This window comes from Nothobranchius furzeri, chromosome 4, assembly GCF_043380555.1.
Source record: "Nothobranchius furzeri strain GRZ-AD chromosome 4, NfurGRZ-RIMD1, whole genome shotgun sequence".
NCBI lineage: Eukaryota > Metazoa > Chordata > Actinopteri > Cyprinodontiformes > Nothobranchiidae > Nothobranchius > Nothobranchius furzeri.
The window spans coordinates 9,943,273-9,961,229 of NC_091744.1; the positions used below are offsets into that span (position 1 = coordinate 9,943,273).

Here is a 17,957-nt window from a genome sequence, read left to right on the forward strand (position 1 = left end):
ATATATATGTATATATATGTATATATATATATATATATACATATATATATATATATATATATATATATATATATATATATATATATATATATATATATATATATATATATATATATATATAGGGGATGTCCCGATCAGGTTTTTTTGTTCTCGGGTCCGAGTCATTTGATTTTGAGAATCTGCCGATACCGAGTCCCGATCCGATACTTTTGATACATAAAAAAAAGAAAGAAAAGGAAGAATCAGATCCAGAATGTTCCTTACTTTTTATTTAATTACCTTTTTATTTTAATTTTTAAAAACAGGTCACTTCTGTGAGGTAGCTTGAACAATCAAGTAATAAATAACATAAATTCTTCACTTTTGGACTTTATTGCAAATATAAAAAGTCTAATATAAAAACAAATAGCACTTCAACTATTTTACCTCGGCCCCCAAAATGCTTAGATACGTCCCTGGACATGTGACAAAGTTTTGAAGATGATCTGAATTGTATCAACTATATAAATACTACATGCTGATAAATTATTGCTTTATACAGGTAAAAATGTGTAGTGGGATCAATCTACCAACATTTAATTTTTTTAAGAACTTTGTTTTGTTTTCTTGGTTTTTATTTTCCTATCTTCCTGTCCCGTCTGTCTCTGATCTTCCTGCATCTCCCAGTCCTCCAGAAAAACTCCTGCCTGCTTCTTCTTTTTCACCACACAAGTAACTTTTTAACCAGCATATCGAATTGATCTATTGACCGCAAAAAAAGCGGAGTGTGTGCTGCGCTGCCCGGCTGCTCCAGTGACGAGCACGGCAGCGCGAGCGCGTCCAAACGTCATGCTCAAATACAGACAGAACTTACCAGAGAGAAAATGAACGGACACGAATGACTGTGTGTTAATTATATATTTTTGGTGATGCCACTAAGAAACTTAGAAAATGTTACTGTGGCCGTGTGCAGAACGCAGCTGGAGTTCATGAATAATCAGCGGTCTGCCTGCCGCTCTCTGCATCTCTGCTCAAAAGAATCCCCGCTAGCTGAGTCCATATAAATAATATAATATAGGTAGAAACTGGATCTGTTTGTGCTCCTTCTGGGTGTGTAAGTTAAGGGCAACAAGGAAGCCTGACAACCTTTAAGGAGAACCAAGTTGCTCTCCTGTAATTTGAACCCAGTATCCGACTCCGGATCGGGGCTTGGATCGGGAAGTAAAGCCCGAGTCCTGATCAGTCTGAAACCACATGGTCGGGGCCGATTTGCAATCGTGATCGGATCGGGACATCCCTAATATACACTGCTCACAAGAATTAAAGGAACACTTTTTTTTATTGGGCCTGGCATGAAATCACTTAAACCTGTCTGATAATTTCCTGGTTGATTAGGAAGCTGAGGGCATTGCTAATCACTTTCAGCTGTATTGGTATTCATGGACTTAATGACAGGTGCACTAAAGTGGCAACATTTACAAAACCCTCAAAACAGGACTGGTTTATCATGTAGAGGTCATTTCAAGTTTCTCCCTCTTGATCTTTTTTGGCTGGTTTTCCACTCGTGCTAGTTGTGGTTTGAATAATTATCTCTACTGGCAGTATGAGGCGATTCCTTAACCCTACAGAAGTTGCACAGGTTGTCCAACTTCTCCAGCATGGCACATCCAGACGTGCTGCAGCACGAAGGTTTAATGGGTCTCCCAGCAAAATCTCCAGAACATGGAGGAGATTTCAGGAGACTGGCGGTTATTCTCGGAGAGCTGGACAGGGTCGTAGAAGGTCCCCAACCCATCAGCAGGACCGATTCATGCTCCTTGTGCAAGGCGGAACAGGTTGAGCTCTGCTCGTGCCCTACAGAATGACCACCAGAGGGCCACTGGTGTGAATGTCTCTACCCAACAATCAGGAACAGACTTCATGAAGATGGCCTGAGGGCCCGACGTCCTGTAGTGGGCCCTGTGCTCACTGCCCAGCACCGTAGAGCTCGACTGGCATTTGCTCAAAAACACCAGGATTGGCAAGTCCGCCACTGGCGCCCTGTCCTTTTTACAGACGCGAGCAGGTTCACCCTGAGCACCTGTGATAGATGTGAAAGAGTCTGGAGAAGACAAGGAGAACGTTATGCTGCCTGCAACGTCGTTCAACATGACAGGTTTAGTGGTGGGTCAGTGATGGTCTGGGGAGGCATATCCATGGAGGGACGCACAGACCTCTACTGCCTAGAAAATGGTGCTCTGACTGCCATTAGGTATCAGGGTGAAGTCGTTGAACCCGTTGTCAGACCCTACGCTGATGCAGTAGGTCCTGGTTTTCTCCTAATGCACGACAATGCCCGGCCTCATGTGGCAAGAGTATGCAGGCAGTACCTGGAGGATGAAGGAATTGAAACAGTTGAATGGCCTTCACGATCCCCCGACTTAAACCCAATAGAACATCTGTGGGACATTATGTTTCAGTCCATTAGGCGGTGCCAGGTTGCTCCTCAGACTGTACAAGAGCTCAGGGATGCCCCCACACAGATCTGGGAGGAAATGCCACAAGACACAGCATCCGTTGTCTCATTAGGAGCATGCCCGACGTTGTCAAGCATGCACACGAGCTCGTAGGGGCCACACAAGATACTGAAAAGCAATTTGAGTTGCAGAAATTCAGTTTTTGAAAAAACGAACTAGCCTGCCACATCTTCATTTCACTCCGATTTTAGGGTGTCTACACAATTGAGCCCTCTGTAGGCTGATGACTCTTATTTCCATTAAAAGACTTGGCATCCTTTTGTTCCTGTCGTTACTTGTATAGATATCCAACTTCATATTGAGATCTGATGTATCTAACGTGTTTCTTTAAAGTGTTCCTTTAATTTTTGTGAGCAGTGTATATATATATATATATATATATATATATATATATATATATATATATATATATATATATATATATATATATATATATATATATATATATATATATATTATTCAAAAATATTTTTAATAAAAATGAGGGGAAATGGAAATGTTTAAATAATAAACAAATGAGAAGGAATAAAGAAAAGGAAGACGTAAAGGTTATACAGGATCCTGGGAAAGTCAGAATTGGTAAAAGCAGCAGCATGAGGAGAAGATGGTGATGAAAATCAACAGGTCACTAAAAGCAAGCATGTAAGCATGAATATGTGGTATGACAGTAGATAAGGTTTAGCAAAGGTACACACTTTCTTTATTTCACGCTCACTGCATGATTCTATTGCTGACGTCTTTCTAGAATTTCAAATTTGAGGAGAACGTGTAAGGAGGCTAGTTGCATCATGACATGAAAGTGAATTCATGTGTGTTTGTTTGTGGGTGCAGTAAACAATCAGACAAGTTTTCTCTTCTGTGTAGGATCAAGCATTTAACAGCAGAGCTAAATGTTTCCACCTATTTTACACAAATTTACCCCTAAAACGCAGCTCATGATCTGTTATTATAGCAGTAGCTCAGGAGGTAGAGCGGGCTGTCCAGTAATTGGAAGGTTGCAGGTTCGATCCCAGCTCCGACAAGAGAATGCTGCTGTTGTGTCCTTGGGCAAGACACTTAACCCGCCTTGCCTGCTGGTGGTGGTTGGAGGGAAAGGTGGCTACTGTGTTCGGCAGTGTGCCACAGAGCTGCTGTGGCTACAGCGTAGCTCATCTCCACCAGCATGTGTATGTGAATGGGTGGATGTGTTGTGAAGTGACTTAGGGGGTTGCAGAACCCTAACAAGGTGCTATGCAAGTACAGGCCATTTATCATAATAATAATAATATTTCTCTTTAGTTCCCTTTTAATTGGGTTGTTGTGTTTTCCCCCCAAAAGCACGGAAATCTAAGAAGCTGAAGCTGAAGGGAGTCAGCGAGGACCTGCAGAGCTCTAAGGAGGGTCAGATAGCCGCGGGCGGCGTTGGAAGCAGCTACCTGTCCTCAGAAAAGGAGCTGAACCCCAGCCCCACCAACGCCTTAGTGCCCCACGGGCCGGGGGTAGTTACGCCTTTCCTGCCCCCCTCCATCAGCAGTGTGTTGGAGCTGATTGAGCCTGAGGACGTGTACTCCGGCTACGACAACACGCAGGCCGACACGACCGACCACCTGCTGTCTAGCCTCAACCGCCTGGCTGGGAAGCAGATGGTATGCATGGTGAAGTGGGCCAAAGTACTTCCAGGTTAGTGACCAGTAGAGCTGCAAGGTGATACCGAAAGGCCTTTTCTTACTGCAGGTTTGGAGAACAGAAGTGTCCCCAGATTAAACAGCACATACAGTTATGTTTATCCTCCTCAAGTTTAATCATCAGTATTTATTAACGCTATAATAAGCATGTTTTATTGTGAGTCTGGGGGGTTACTTGCTGGGGGGGGGGGGGGGGGGGGGTTAATAAGCATAAGTTTCATTTATTTTTACAATTTATCAATTAAATCAACACAACTGCTAGTTTTGTCAGAGCGCACAGTTTTAATTTTGAATATTAGGTCAGGAAATTATTCATCAAAGCTCCCACGAGATTACAAGTGAATCCTATTTTAGCGTGAAATAGAATCAAGATTAGGAACTCATTTCCATTGTTGGATTTCATGTTTGACAGAAGATCTAATTAATTTTTATGGATGAAGAACATCAGAGGAGGAATTTCTGTTTGTGGGGAGAAAAAAACAAACAACAAAAAAATAAACAAGTTTCCCCTAAAATACCAGGAGGATGGAGACGCACAAAAAGGTGCCTCAAAGGCAGCTCTTTTGCAGTATAGCAAATATTCGATACCTCCACGGTGTCTGCTTGCTTTATCCGGACGTATAAATAGAAGCCAGACAAACGGGTCAAAAAGAGTACCTTGGACTTTCAGAAACGTCATGGCCTGCTTTCCTTTTGGGTTTGGATGTGGCTAAGCTAAAACACACCAGACAGGAGGGACAACTAGCTGATTATCACAAACTCCCTTTATTTAAACGTTCATGAAGTTTCCTTAAAATAGCTAGAAAATGCCTAGAAATATGTATGAAAGAGAAATTCACCATAGATTTTTTAGCAAATGTGTGTTTTTGGCAGATTGTCATACGTGCTGACAGAAATAGTCCCTAAAGCCATGAGATAAGTCACTTGTGTGTCCTCAGAAGGCCTAGGTGTTTTTTATTTTTTTTTTTTTTGCCATTGAGGAGGAGGAGAAGGAGGAGGAGGTTCTTGCCAGAGTTTGATTGAGAGTTTGGCAAGTTTCCTATCTGACTATATTTTGAGAGCAACATGCCAATAACCAGAGGCCTTAGTGGGGATTTGCATTAAAAAAGGGGGTGAATGCTTGTCAGTGATTATCATGTCAAAATAAATAATTATAGAAGTATTTCACAGTACTACTGATTTAGGTAAAACAGTGAGATAATAAAACATATTTTGTAACATCTCTGAGTATTTAAAGTGACAGTGTGTAGTTTCCCTGGCGATGGGGGGCAGTACATACCCAAATGACTGCAAGCTAAAATTTATTTTGTGTTCAAATAAGACCTCACCAATGGATGGCCATTAGGGTCAAAATCCCTGGGAGTACAACCTCCACCAAAATAAAAAGATCATCAGACTCCCTTTCATCACCGACAAAGAGTGAAGAGGTAAATGTTTAAAAGTACGTTTATTAATGGTGAAAGTTTTGTAACCATTTGTTACAAACCAGTAAATGCATTTTGTTCTCATGGGCTTCCGTAGAAGGAAATATGGCATCCAATATGGTGTCGCCCAGAGACTTAGACCCACTCCCATGTATTTTAGAACAGTGTTCTATGGTTATACGTTATGAAACTGCCAGTATTTTTCATCAACTGGGCATCTTTTAATTAATCTACAACATTTCGATGGATATTTCCAGAGATTAATGGTACACACTACACATTGTCACTTTAATGATGCTTTTCTCTCATCACCCTCACCCCTGTGTGCTAGGTTTTCGGGGCCTGCCCATTGAGGACCAAATCACGCTGATCCAGTACTCGTGGATGTGTCTGTCCACCTTCTGCCTCAGCTGGCGCTCCTACAAACACACCAACGGACAGATGCTCTACTTCGCTCCTGATCTCATCTTTAACGAGTAGGTTCACTCCTTCATTTATCCAGATTTTTCACACCCCACCAACATACCACATTTGGACTGTTGTTGCTGAATCAAATGTTATAACTAAGCGCTGTGGCCCTGAAATGGACAATGATGTCCTAGCTTCAATGGTGCAAATACAGAGAAGCAGGTTTAGAGTTTTGGGAACAGATTCATCTCTCTGGGATGCAGGATTCCTCGAGGCGATCCACTGTCCACTGGGCACTGGAGCCACTTACCGATTCACTTAAAGTGAATTAGACATTAAGGACATTAGAGCTGGCAGCGCTGAGGCTGGCGTGACCTTGTTTTCTGATGAACTTCAGGGGTTTCTACTGGATGAGCCAAAACGACTTATATATATATATATATATATATATATATATATATATATATGTCCTGTTCGACTATGTAGATTCACTCACTCATTTTCTGCACCATCTTAGTTCTGGCCTTATGGGAGACGGGGAAAGGGAGGGGCTGCAGGACCGTCTATCGAGGAGCATCGTCACGCACTTTCACCTAGGATCAGGATTAGTTGCTTTGCTGATCACTAGTATTCTGGGAATTCAGGTAATTTCATCTAATTTTTAATTTATGTATAAAACACCATCATTCTACTGTTAAAGGTAACCCAAAGTTCTGAATACTAAAAAGTCCATAAAAAGGGAAAAGTACAGATTTGATCAAGTAATAAAAACAGATGAAAACTTAATAAATCAAATGCATTGAACAGAATAAAACCTAATTTAAAAGGGCACTGTGTAATAAAACCTCTCACACACACAACAGGTATGATGTCCAGCTTCTTCATTCTACTAAACTCGGCTTGGCTGAATTACCTTCATACCCGTATACCTAAACATAACTTAACACACACACTTAAACATTTGTCTCATTTTTGCCCTTTTATATAAATTATTCATTTAAATAAGAAAGATTTTAAAGCCTGATTTTTTCTTAGCTAAAGCTGTCGAGTCATTCGATTTACATAGTTGGGCTCTAAACTTTGTCCTATAGTTTGTTGTTTTCTAAGACAAGACAATTAAAATGTTTTATCAGCTTTATAGTATGCTTTCAAACAGCTGTTTAGTTGCCTCTGTGATTATTTTAAAGGTGTGGAACACTCGTTTAATGAATACATTTGCAGTGGTCTGTTAACACCTTGTAAGTCGTATTCTGGGTACAAAAAGCCCTGGTGTGCCTGTTTCAGGATCAAGAAGATTGCCACATCAGAGAAGATCTTCAGATGGCAGGATTTAGTCTCTTATTTCCTGATATCTGGACATCTCACTTCTGATTGGCTAACAGAAACTCTACTCAACCACTGACAGTTTGCTTTGCAACGTTGATGTTTTATCTCCACAAATAACACAAGCCTGAAGGAGTTCTGTGGTGGAGTTGCTAATGCTAATAGTTAGCTTCTACTAGCCAAGCCGGTCTCTGCTGTTTCCTGGACACTAGACCAACAACAGCCTTCCCTGCCGTGAGTCAAGATGAATCCACGAATGTTTAGTCATAGTGTGACGTAGATCTGTCAGGTTTTTCTAACCCTAGAGTTTCATCATCTATTTTCTTTCAGAAGCTAATGCAGGAGATAGGCATAGGAGATTTTTTTCTTGTTCAGCCTGCATGAAAAACTCAGTGACCATTATAATCAGAAATAATCATTAAAAAACTTTTTTTTTCAATGAAGCACACCTTAAAGCTCATCTGTTGTATATATTAACATTAATGTCAGAGCACCTTTATACAGCAACCAGTTAGGTCAAAGGAAGCTACGTTGATTAAAATAACAATTAAATTAAATAACATTTCGGAAAAACAGCCACTCTAGGGAAATACTGTAAATTTCTACTTTTTGATGCCAATAATTGTAGACATAAGCCTGCCTTCAGTAGTAACCTCCCACTTGTGTCAATTTGTACGATGAGGCCAAGCCCTCACAATGCGGGTGAAAAATTTAAGCAAACGCAGAAATGAAATAAATTGCAGTTCCACCCTCATCCACTGGGGGCTGGTGTCAGAAGCAAGCAAATCCTCATTGACTCCCATGTTAAAAATACCAATTTCACAGCAGAAATAAATATGTTTACAGCCTGGTTCCAAAACATGTTTTTTGTTAAATGATCTAGTTTACACTCATGACAACTCTGAGGGGGGTGAATTTGTTTCCCATTCTTCTGTTTAAGTGTATTAAAAGCCTAAAATTCTGTATAATTAATGAGCATCAGACCCACGTGACCACAGAGCTAGCTCCGTGGAAAGGCCTCAGTCTGAGCCTCGGCCTCGTCTGAAAACTGTTCGGTCATTTTCAGTCTCTCAACTTAGACCATTAGTTGTAGCGTTTGTGCATTCTTTTTTTGGATATTTTTTGTGCAATTGTTGGACAAAATGACTTGCTGTGGCATTAATTGCACTAATAGAGCGTCCAAGGAGTTTCCACTTCATTTTTTTCGGTAAGTAAAATTATATTTATGTATTTTAGGTCACTGCCGCTCTTGCACTAGCTGAGCTTAGATTTTAACATGTACTGTTTAACCATGACATTTAAATTTAATAGGGTAAACCCCAGTGCATTTAACATAATGCTGCACTTTAGAAAATGGGTTGAAATATAACATGTTGGTGGAGCTGGGTTCTGACTATCGGCTTGTGGAGCTCTCAAGAGACCGATGTTTTCCACCCGGTTCTCCCCTCCCCGCAGCTCGCCGCATCTCTGTCTGATCGTGGCTTCTGTCTGTTGTGCGGGCTGCTGGCTTGTGGAGCTCTGGGATGGAAACCTTTCCACCCGGTTCTCCCCAGCGGCAGCTCTGCGCATCTCAGATCGCAGCGGCGCTTGTCTGCTGTGCGGCTGCCAGCTTGTGGAGGTCTCGGAGACCTCTGTGTTCCACCCGGTTTTACCCAACGGTCAGCCCGGCGTATCTCTGACTCAGAAGCTCTGGTGATGTGCACAGTTAACTCCGGTTGTAGCTAGGTTGCTACCTCCGTTAGCTTAGCTCCCACCTCCGCGTTAGCTTTGGGTTAGCTTCAGGTTAGCTTGTAGCTAGTTCGACCGGGTGTCGTCAGTTGATCCCAGCCTTACAGTCCCACCCTCAGCTCCACCTCTCTTCCCTTTTGTGGAATTGTCTGGGCTTGACAGAACCTGTGACACGGTCAAAATGGCGGTGGTGGCCACCTCCCATTTTTCTTCAAAAACGTGTTATTGGAGTCTATGGAAACCCATTGTCCAATATTTATGTCGATGGATGAGGCGAACAAGAAGAAAAGGAAATCTACTGTATGTGGATGTTTAAAATGGTCAGAGCAGCAGTACGCAGCTGTGGAGGAATTTATTTTCATAGAATTGATCAAAGAGCAGAATAGTAACCTCTGTAGACTACCTGCTGTAGAAGAACAGCATTTGTCGGGGGCGGGGCTTAAAGTTCTGACTACTAGCTTGTATAAGTCAGTCTCAGAGGGTCAATTTTTCCCCAAATAAAAAGGTAGTTCTTTACAGCACTTTTTCCTAACATAGTCCTCAACAGTGAGCAGCTGTTGGTAGTAAATATTGAAATTTAAAATGCAGTTACAGGTAGTTTGTGGTGAACGTTTGGTTATATTCCTGTTACAATGTAAAGCCAAGCCTCTGACAGAGCCTTTTGTGAATTTGTGGATTAAGACGGTTGCTGTCAATGTGCATGGGCATGTCGGCTTTTCAGGTCATTAAAAAGTCAAATACGAGGCCAAACTGGACTCATAATTATGCTAAGTCCACTTAGTCTGCAGGTGAAAGGACTTTTTTTTTCACTTGTCTCCATAGTAACTAAATGCTCATTGGCCCAGGGACACAGGGCAATCTAATAAATTGACTATCCGCTCATTTATTAGACTAAAATCTGTCACTGATTAAACATAAGTGCTGCTAAACCAGAAGGCCGTTTCACATTAAAGGCAAAAGGAAAGTCTGTCTAATTCGTTACCAATAAAGGTATTTGATTCAGGGCTGCTCTGCTTTGTAGAAACTTCATATTTCCTTGTGTTCAAATTAAAGGTCTAGTGTTACATTTAAATGATAAATGATCCGCACTTGTATAGCGCCTCTCAGAGTAAGGACTCCAAAGCACTTTACACTACAGTGTATCATTCATCCATTCACACACACATTCACACACTGATGTTGATGAGCTACGATGTAGCGACAGCTGCTCTGGGGCGCGCTGACAGAGGCGAGGCTGCCGAGCACATGCGCCACCGGCCCCTCCGACCACCACCAGCAGGCAAGGTGGGTTAAGTGTCTTGCCCAACGACACAACATCAGAATTTTCTATTTATGCATATTGGCTGATGCATTTTATGCTAGAATTTAAGAGCATCTTATGTTGAGGATTTGTTGGGAGTTGTAGCTATTTGATTGCATTCAACAATGCAAGATCTAGCTTAAAGGCTAAGTTCAGTCAGTTTTTTACTTTTTGAAAATTTGATCGATTACTCTGTTTCACATGCGGGCTGAACGTGAAAATAGTCTTCTACCCCGTTTCCTGCATTAGCCGGTGATAGAAAATAGATGGGGGAACGCTCAGATTAGAAAGGACAGTGATTTTAGCTCGCCAAATTGAAGACCATAACTTGGTCTTTAATTTGTTAGCACAGGAAAAATGTGACTGACTCGTCAATCAGCTATGATTGTATGTTGGAAAACAACACACGTTATGGACATTTTTGTTTTTGCTGGAGTTCGATCAGTTGTTAATGTAGATCCACTGATTACTCTCTGAATGCATTTGGTGTTACATGAGATATTCTCTTAGACAAGCAAACATATGGTGCTATGTGTAGTATTTGACATATTTGTTGTGAGGGACTCTGAGCCATCATGGCATCAAAATGTAGCTCCATGAAAGCCATTTTTGTTTTCTAGTTGGCTGTGGCCACCATCTTGAATTAAATTGGCTCCAAATGTTAATCCGTTGCTGTTGTAGGTGTAGTGATTTCAGTTTTAGGAAAGTCGAGTAATTGAAGACTTATTTCTCTTATGAAACCACACACAGACAGTAAAAATACTGCAAAATAATTATTGGTTTATCCCGAATGAGAGGTGGTTTCAGACATTTAGAATTTGCTTCCACACTCACCTTTAGAACCAAACACCAATGCACTACACTGAAAATGCTCTCAGTTCAGTCTTTTGTATACTGTGATACCAGAAGGATTTGGGTGACACCTTTCCAGTGAAATAGAACAATGAATGGAACATGATCTCCAGCTTTTGCTGGAGTGTTTTGCAGCCGAGTGTGAAGTAGCTGAGGTGAGAATCAGCTCCTCTAAATCTGAGACCATGGTCTTGAGTCAGAAAAGGGTAGAATGCCTTCTCTGGGTCAGGGATGAGGTCCTGCCCCAAGTGGAGGAGTTTAAGTATCTCAGGGCGTTGTACTGATCTGTGGTGGTGAAGAGAGAGCGGAGTTGGAAGGCAAAGCTCCTAATCAAACCAAATTTATCCATTACACCGTTGGATCTACATTCCTACCCTTATCTATGGTCACGAGCTTTAAGTAGTGACCAAAAGAAAAAGATTGCGGATACAATCGGCAAAAATTTGTTTCTCCGCAGGGTGGCTGGACTCTCCCCTTGATATAGGTTGAGAAGCTTGGTCATCTGGTAGGTGTTCGGAGTAGATTCGCTGCTCCTCCACAATAATTGAAGGGAAAATGGATGGATATTGTATTTTTGCACCTATATTCAATTTTAAATGTGTTATGCTCCATTCTAATGGTTTTAATGCATGTGTACTGAAAAGTTCAAACAAGTGTACAAACTTAATAATTTGGTAAAAGAAAGTAGATTTAGGAAAAGTAATCACACAAACACACACACACACACACACACACACACACACACACACACACACACACACACACACACACACACACTGGTATGTATATGTTTGTGTGGGCTTCCATTGACTTCCATTCATTTTAGTGACTCCACTTTGCCTTACCCATACCCTAACCTTAACCCTAAACTAAAGGTTAATTAACACCATACCTCTAAAACCAACTAACAGGGTTCTTCAACTTGTGTGGACCAGCAAAATGTCCCCGTAATTTGGAAATGTCCACATGTAGGTTAAAGTCAAAAAGTGTCCACTTGAACATATAAAGACAAGTACACACACACACACACACACACACACACACACACTGAGCTGATCTCTATTTACTTGTCATAAATGTTTCCTATAACCCAATTTTATTCAGTTGTCAACATTATTTATTGTTTTATAGGTAGTAAAAATACTTGTCCACAAATTAGAAAGTACATAGAACAAAGTCGTTGTTGCTGTTCAGCCAGATGAAGGAAAATATGTGACAGGAATTTCAACACATTATTAAAAGATATTTTTTGTGTGCGCATTTAGGATGACTTGAAAACCTTTTCGGTAAAATGTGTTTTATTTGAACATGTATGAAGTCTTTACTATAATCTGTTAAAAGTTTCCTTTTCCAAATCTGACGTGCAAAACTACAGAATAATTGCATAATTTATTGCTTCCCTGTTCTAAACCAGCTGTCAGTCAAACACTCTGGATTGTGATTTGTTTACACACTCTTCTCTCAAAGCTTGTTGTTTTGGCTCAACTTTTAGTTTGTCTTTTACGTTTTTTGCTCCACTGTGAATTTTTTATCTTTGCAACAAAGACAGAAAGAGTTCAGGACAGAGACAGAACCAGTGAGAGGAAGACAGGCTCACAGAGATAGAGAAAGAAATAGTAAAGAGAGACTGAAAGACAAAGATTGCAGCTTTTTTTTCCCCCAACCCTTCCCAAAAGCAGCAGCTCATTTTGGGCAGTGATTCAGCAAAATTGATTTCAGGAAGAGGAAGAGAAATTGGGGGGGTGGACTTTCTAAACTAAAAGTTTCGCTGCTCAGCGGGGAAATCTGTCCACTTCTAGTTATTCTGTGAAGCTGACAGCTGCACAGTGCTGCTGAGAAGTGTTCAGCTATGTAGATGCTTTAACTGAAACTTGTTTCCAACCAGCTGATTTTGAGCCTCTCTAAAAAAAAAAAAGTATTCCTACATGATCATGCTCTTCCCTTTTAACCTTCTCCAAACCAAAATAACGGTGTCTTTTCTGTCTGTCGTTGCTAAAACTCCACCCGCTTTCATGTCAAGGGACACTGTTTGCATTTAATTACCTTTGTCCTGATGTCATGGCGATTTATAGCAGAGAGAAGCAGCATCCAATACCAGAAAATCTTTGGCATCTGCAGAGCCCATCTCTCATTGGCTCACGTTTTTTTCCCCTCCACGGCTTCTTTCCTGTTTCTGTGAACTCTGTAATATAACCAAGATTAAACATAAACACAAGTTGATATGTTAAAGTGTGTTCAGATCATTTCTGTAACAGAAATCTTGAATTGCATGTCTCTTCTTACATGAGTTTCTATGGCGACTGATGTTAGATACGAGACCTTCTATAACCCGTCACAGCTTCGAAACAGAGGTGCATCTGAGCTACGAGTGTGTGTGTGTGTGTGTGTGTGTGTGTGTGTGTGTGTGTGTGTGTGTGTGTGTGTGTGTGTGTGTGTGTGTGTGTTTGCTTGTTTGTTTGTTTCTCTGCAACCTGAGGGGAAAATACAGTTTCACTGGACTTAACCAATGTGGTAACATGTAAGAAGGAATTCTGGCCTGCAAATCATAACTGCAGATGCTGAGGAAAACATTTACAGTATTATATCCAAGGGAAAAGGTGTATTAACCCTCCCACTGTCCTGATGGGTGTGACCCAGAGAGGAAAGTTGACCATTGAGTAGGGTTGATGGTTTATCCCTTGGGTCCACGTGGCAGGGGTGAGGAGTGAGCACCACCTCACCCCTGCCATGTGGACCTCAAGGGATAAACCATCAACCCTGCTCAATGGTCAACTTTCCTTGCGGGGTTACCCATAAAGACAGTGGGAGGTTTACAGACCAAGTTCAATGAGAAACTTTTTTTTACTTGTTTACTTGACAAGGCTGATTGTGAAAATGGTCTCGGAGTCTTGGGAAATGGGGAAAAGGCACCACAGGTCTACATCACACTTAAAATTAACATTCATGGATCCATCTTGGCTCGTGACAAGGAAAGCTGTTGTTGATGTTGCATCCTGGAGAGAGCAGAGCACACCTCGGCTACTGGAAGCTAACCGTTAGCATTAGCAACTCCCCACCATTGCAGAACTTCTTCAGGCTTATGTTATTAGTGGAGATGAAACGTCAACGTTGCAGAACGAACGGAGGCAGTGGAAGAGTTGCACTACTGTTAGCCAACCACAGCAAATGTATAGAGAAAAAAAAAACATGTGAATGAGAGCTTTAAGTGGAAATTGTTTAGCTTTTAAAAAATCTTTGTTATCTTTGCAGGGATCGCATGCGGCAGTCTGCCATGTATGACTTGTGTCTGGGCATGAGGCAAGTCAGCCAGGAGTTTGTTCGACTGCAGCTGACGTACGATGAGTTCCTGTCCATGAAGGTCCTCCTACTTCTCAGCACAGGTAGGCAGGAATTCATTCATGTCTGGGGTCGTAGCAATAGATTGAGCTGCATTGATAAATTGATCATTGATCTTAAATGCAAAAACCAATAGAATAAATATTTATCAAACAAACTTTTATTTTGAAAATTGCTTTATTTTGAAGTTCCGCTAACATGCCGTTTTCCACCAGTTCCTGTACATCACCAAACATATTCACTGTAGAAGCTAGCGGTGTCATGGCAAGGAGTAGGGAAACAGTGAAGAAATCGTCTCTCATCTAGGAATCGTCTCTCATCTAGGAAATGATTGTGTTCAAACGTTTTAAATCAATCAGTGGATCCGGAATGATCAACATTGTACTGCTCTTGTCTTTATTTTTGGGCATCATTTGTAGCTGGTATCTTTTCTTTCTCAGCGTCAGATTTTCCAAGCTTACAGGTCTTTGGGTCACGCTGCAATAATCTTATCACTGATGTTAATGTTTAGATATGAAGTTGTTTCTGCAGAAATGTTCTTTAAAGCTGTTATAGCGAATCTACAGGACAAGCTAGGTTTTGACTGCAGAACTCTCACCCCTCTGCTTTCTTCCCTGAGACGCTTCTGCTGAAACTGGACACCTGCACTGCCATAGGACACGAGATAGTGCTAAACACCGGTCGTTGTTTTCTAGGTCCAAAAGTCTTTTGTTGTTCATGACTTCAAATGGTGTTTATCTTTTTGGGATTCTGGTAGTTTTTGCTAAAGTTGAAATGGTAGCAGCCGGCTGTTTCTCCTTTTCAGATACTATCGAGCAGAGAACCTCTCACACCAGTGGTGTTGTGATGCAAGATATATGAGTGCATAATGAATTGATGACCCAGGAAAGTGCAGCTGTTCGACGAGACTGAGAACCAGATGGTCCTATGGTTTCAGGCCGAGCCGTGTTATTGGCTGAGGAATGCAAGAGAAACTACTTTATTGTTATTTTTTACTTTATTTTTTTATCTCCACAATATATTTATAGCTAGAATATGTTAGAACATTGTTAACAGGCATGAAAAAAATAAATAAGCTTTTTTTTTCTCAAAATTTGCTGTTGCAGCTTTAAATGAATTTGCTTTTTGATCATCAAATGATTCATTGTCTGGATGGAATAGTGTCTGATAGGGATGTTCCGATAACGTTGTTTTGCTCCCGTTCCTATTCCAAGTAATTTTTTTTACTATCTGCCAATACCAAGTCCCAATCCGATACTTTTCAGAAAAGCATTAAAAAATGAAGAAAAAAAGATAAATTTTCTAGCAAAGCAAAGTTTCACTTTCATGTTTAGGAAGTACACCAATTAAACAATTGTTTATATTGTGAATTTACTTAAAAGTAGCAGCGTTGCGCTTGTTTCAAGTTGTTTACTCCCTCAATATGTAGCTATGAGCAATGCGTGTTCCCATGATGGAGCAGGCAGGCGGAGGCTTCGGCAGGCAGGGTAACCTTTTCCTGCATAACACCTGTAGCTCCAGTGTGCAGCTCTGGTGCTGCAGGAGAACTATGGGCCACTCCCATCTGTACCGGGTTGGCCTGGGTCGGGTAGTGTAGGTTGTTTACATATCTGGGTGGCCTGGTATTTTTCCGGGCCAACCAAGGCTCATTCTCAGCCCTCTTCTCGAGGGGGTCTGCTTCAGGCTGACCAGGGCCAACACACCCACTGCTGACAGCAAATTCACACCTTCCATTAGAGCAAGCCTCTGATTGGTGGGTAGAATCAGCCCACATGGGCTTAAGACAAGGAGGTGTGGAATCAACCGGGCCAGGCTGGGGCTGACTGGGGCTACCCGGCCCGGGCCGACCCGGTACAGATGGGAATGGCCCTCTAGAAACCCTGATGTTTTGCAGTCTGTTGATACTTGTTTCATTAGCGTCTTTATCTGTCGGATGGCTGCGCGTTTTTGTCTGATTTCCCTGTGATCTATGACTGTTAGAGGTAAACTGGGGATTAATGGATACCGGTGATTTACTTTGTTGATGCCCGAAGTAAAAGCCGACAGCGAAAGTAGCTTGTTTGAAGGAAGCGAATCATGGAGCTGTCTCATTTCCAGCATGTTGAATGCTCAGTTGGCACACATTACAAGTGTCTGTAGCTCTGCCTTTGCTGTCCCATAAAAAATGCCACCAAGCTGCAGACATTTTAGCTCTCCTGAGGAGAAGCGTTAGGTCTGTGTTAGCAGGCTTGCTAACAGCAGCACTTGGTGTCTGAGTCCTTGCCTGCCGTAAATTGTTTGACGTTACTGTGTTGTTCTCATACAAGAAGCAAATATTATATATATATATATATATATATATATATATATATATATATATATTAGGGCTGCACAATATATCGAAAAATTATCGTCATTGCGATAACAGGACGTGCGATAAGCCCATCGCAAAGCACGTCCAAAACGGCGATAAATGTTTGGTTCAAACATTTCCATCCGTGTCATACATCAACTTTTTGTAAACCAGCTCTGTTTTTTATGCGGAAGTATTATTTGACCAATCAAATGTAGCCCTTCTGATATGCGACCAATCAGATGGGTCCGTTCACGTAATACGCCCGCCCCCTATGAGCTGCCCCGCACTGCTCGGCTGTCTCCATCCGAAAGTTGAGATGTTTGCCAGCCTTACATAACCGCTCTTGTTTTCGGCACCACCACTTCCTCCACGCGCCGACACCGGAGTGTCGGAGACGGTGCTGCCGAGCGGAGCTTCCCGGGCTGCGCTTACTTTGGGCCGCCGTGCCGCCGCTTGTTTCACCCGCTCCAGCACAGACTGTATCCCCAAAATTCCACTATCACCGCTCCGCTTTCCGCTGCCGCTGGCTCCCCTTGTTCGTTATGCTGGCACTTTGTGCTGAGGTTTCTGGCTCCGGTTAGCTTCCAGCTAAAAGGCTACAGCACTCTCCTCCCAGTCCCACCCTGCTAAAGAGGGCCTGGAAAAGTTCCCCCACACATCAAAGTGATTTTTCATTTATGAGCTTTTATAACCTTGTTAATCAGGATAGTTGATTTGCTGCTGCACATAAACTGTCAGTCAGAAGCTCTGCTAGCAGGTTATCTTAGAGGAGCTAGTTCAATTTGTTAGCTTGTTATCAGAATCATAGTTGCAGTTTCATCATCTGAGCTGCTTTTTAAGATCTAGGTAAACTTGTTCATTTTGGGGTTAAAAACAAACGTTTTCACATATTTCCATGTAGTTTTTTTTACCAGTTCCTCTTCTGAAAGGTAGACAATTGTTTTTCTCTTTCCCTCAGAAAATCTTAATATTCTCCTACATTGGCCCAGCACAGATCACTTTCCAATTACAGCAACAGCCTCATATCATAACCACATAAGTGGAGAAAATGTTCAGTAGCAATGACAGAATTTGCTGTTGCATTTAAGTGAT

At 41.6% G+C, this 17,957-nt stretch overlaps 1 protein-coding gene across 3 annotated transcripts in view; it reads left to right on the forward strand.

Moving 5' to 3' along the window:
- Positions 1-17,957, forward strand: part of nr3c2 (nuclear receptor subfamily 3, group C, member 2) — a 150,913-nt gene that overhangs the window by 84,861 nt on the left and 48,095 nt on the right. For 2 of the 3 annotated variants that reach the window (XM_070550071.1, XM_054743648.2), the window contains exons 5-7: positions 3,813-4,154; positions 5,915-6,059; positions 14,444-14,574. In XM_070550071.1, coding sequence (XP_070406172.1) covers positions 3,813-4,154; positions 5,915-6,059; positions 14,444-14,574 — 618 coding nt within the window. Of the gene's footprint in view, positions 1-3,812; positions 4,155-5,914; positions 6,060-14,443; positions 14,575-15,335; positions 15,583-17,957 lie in introns of those variants that run through there. The other variant, XM_070550072.1, reaches the window with a different exon arrangement.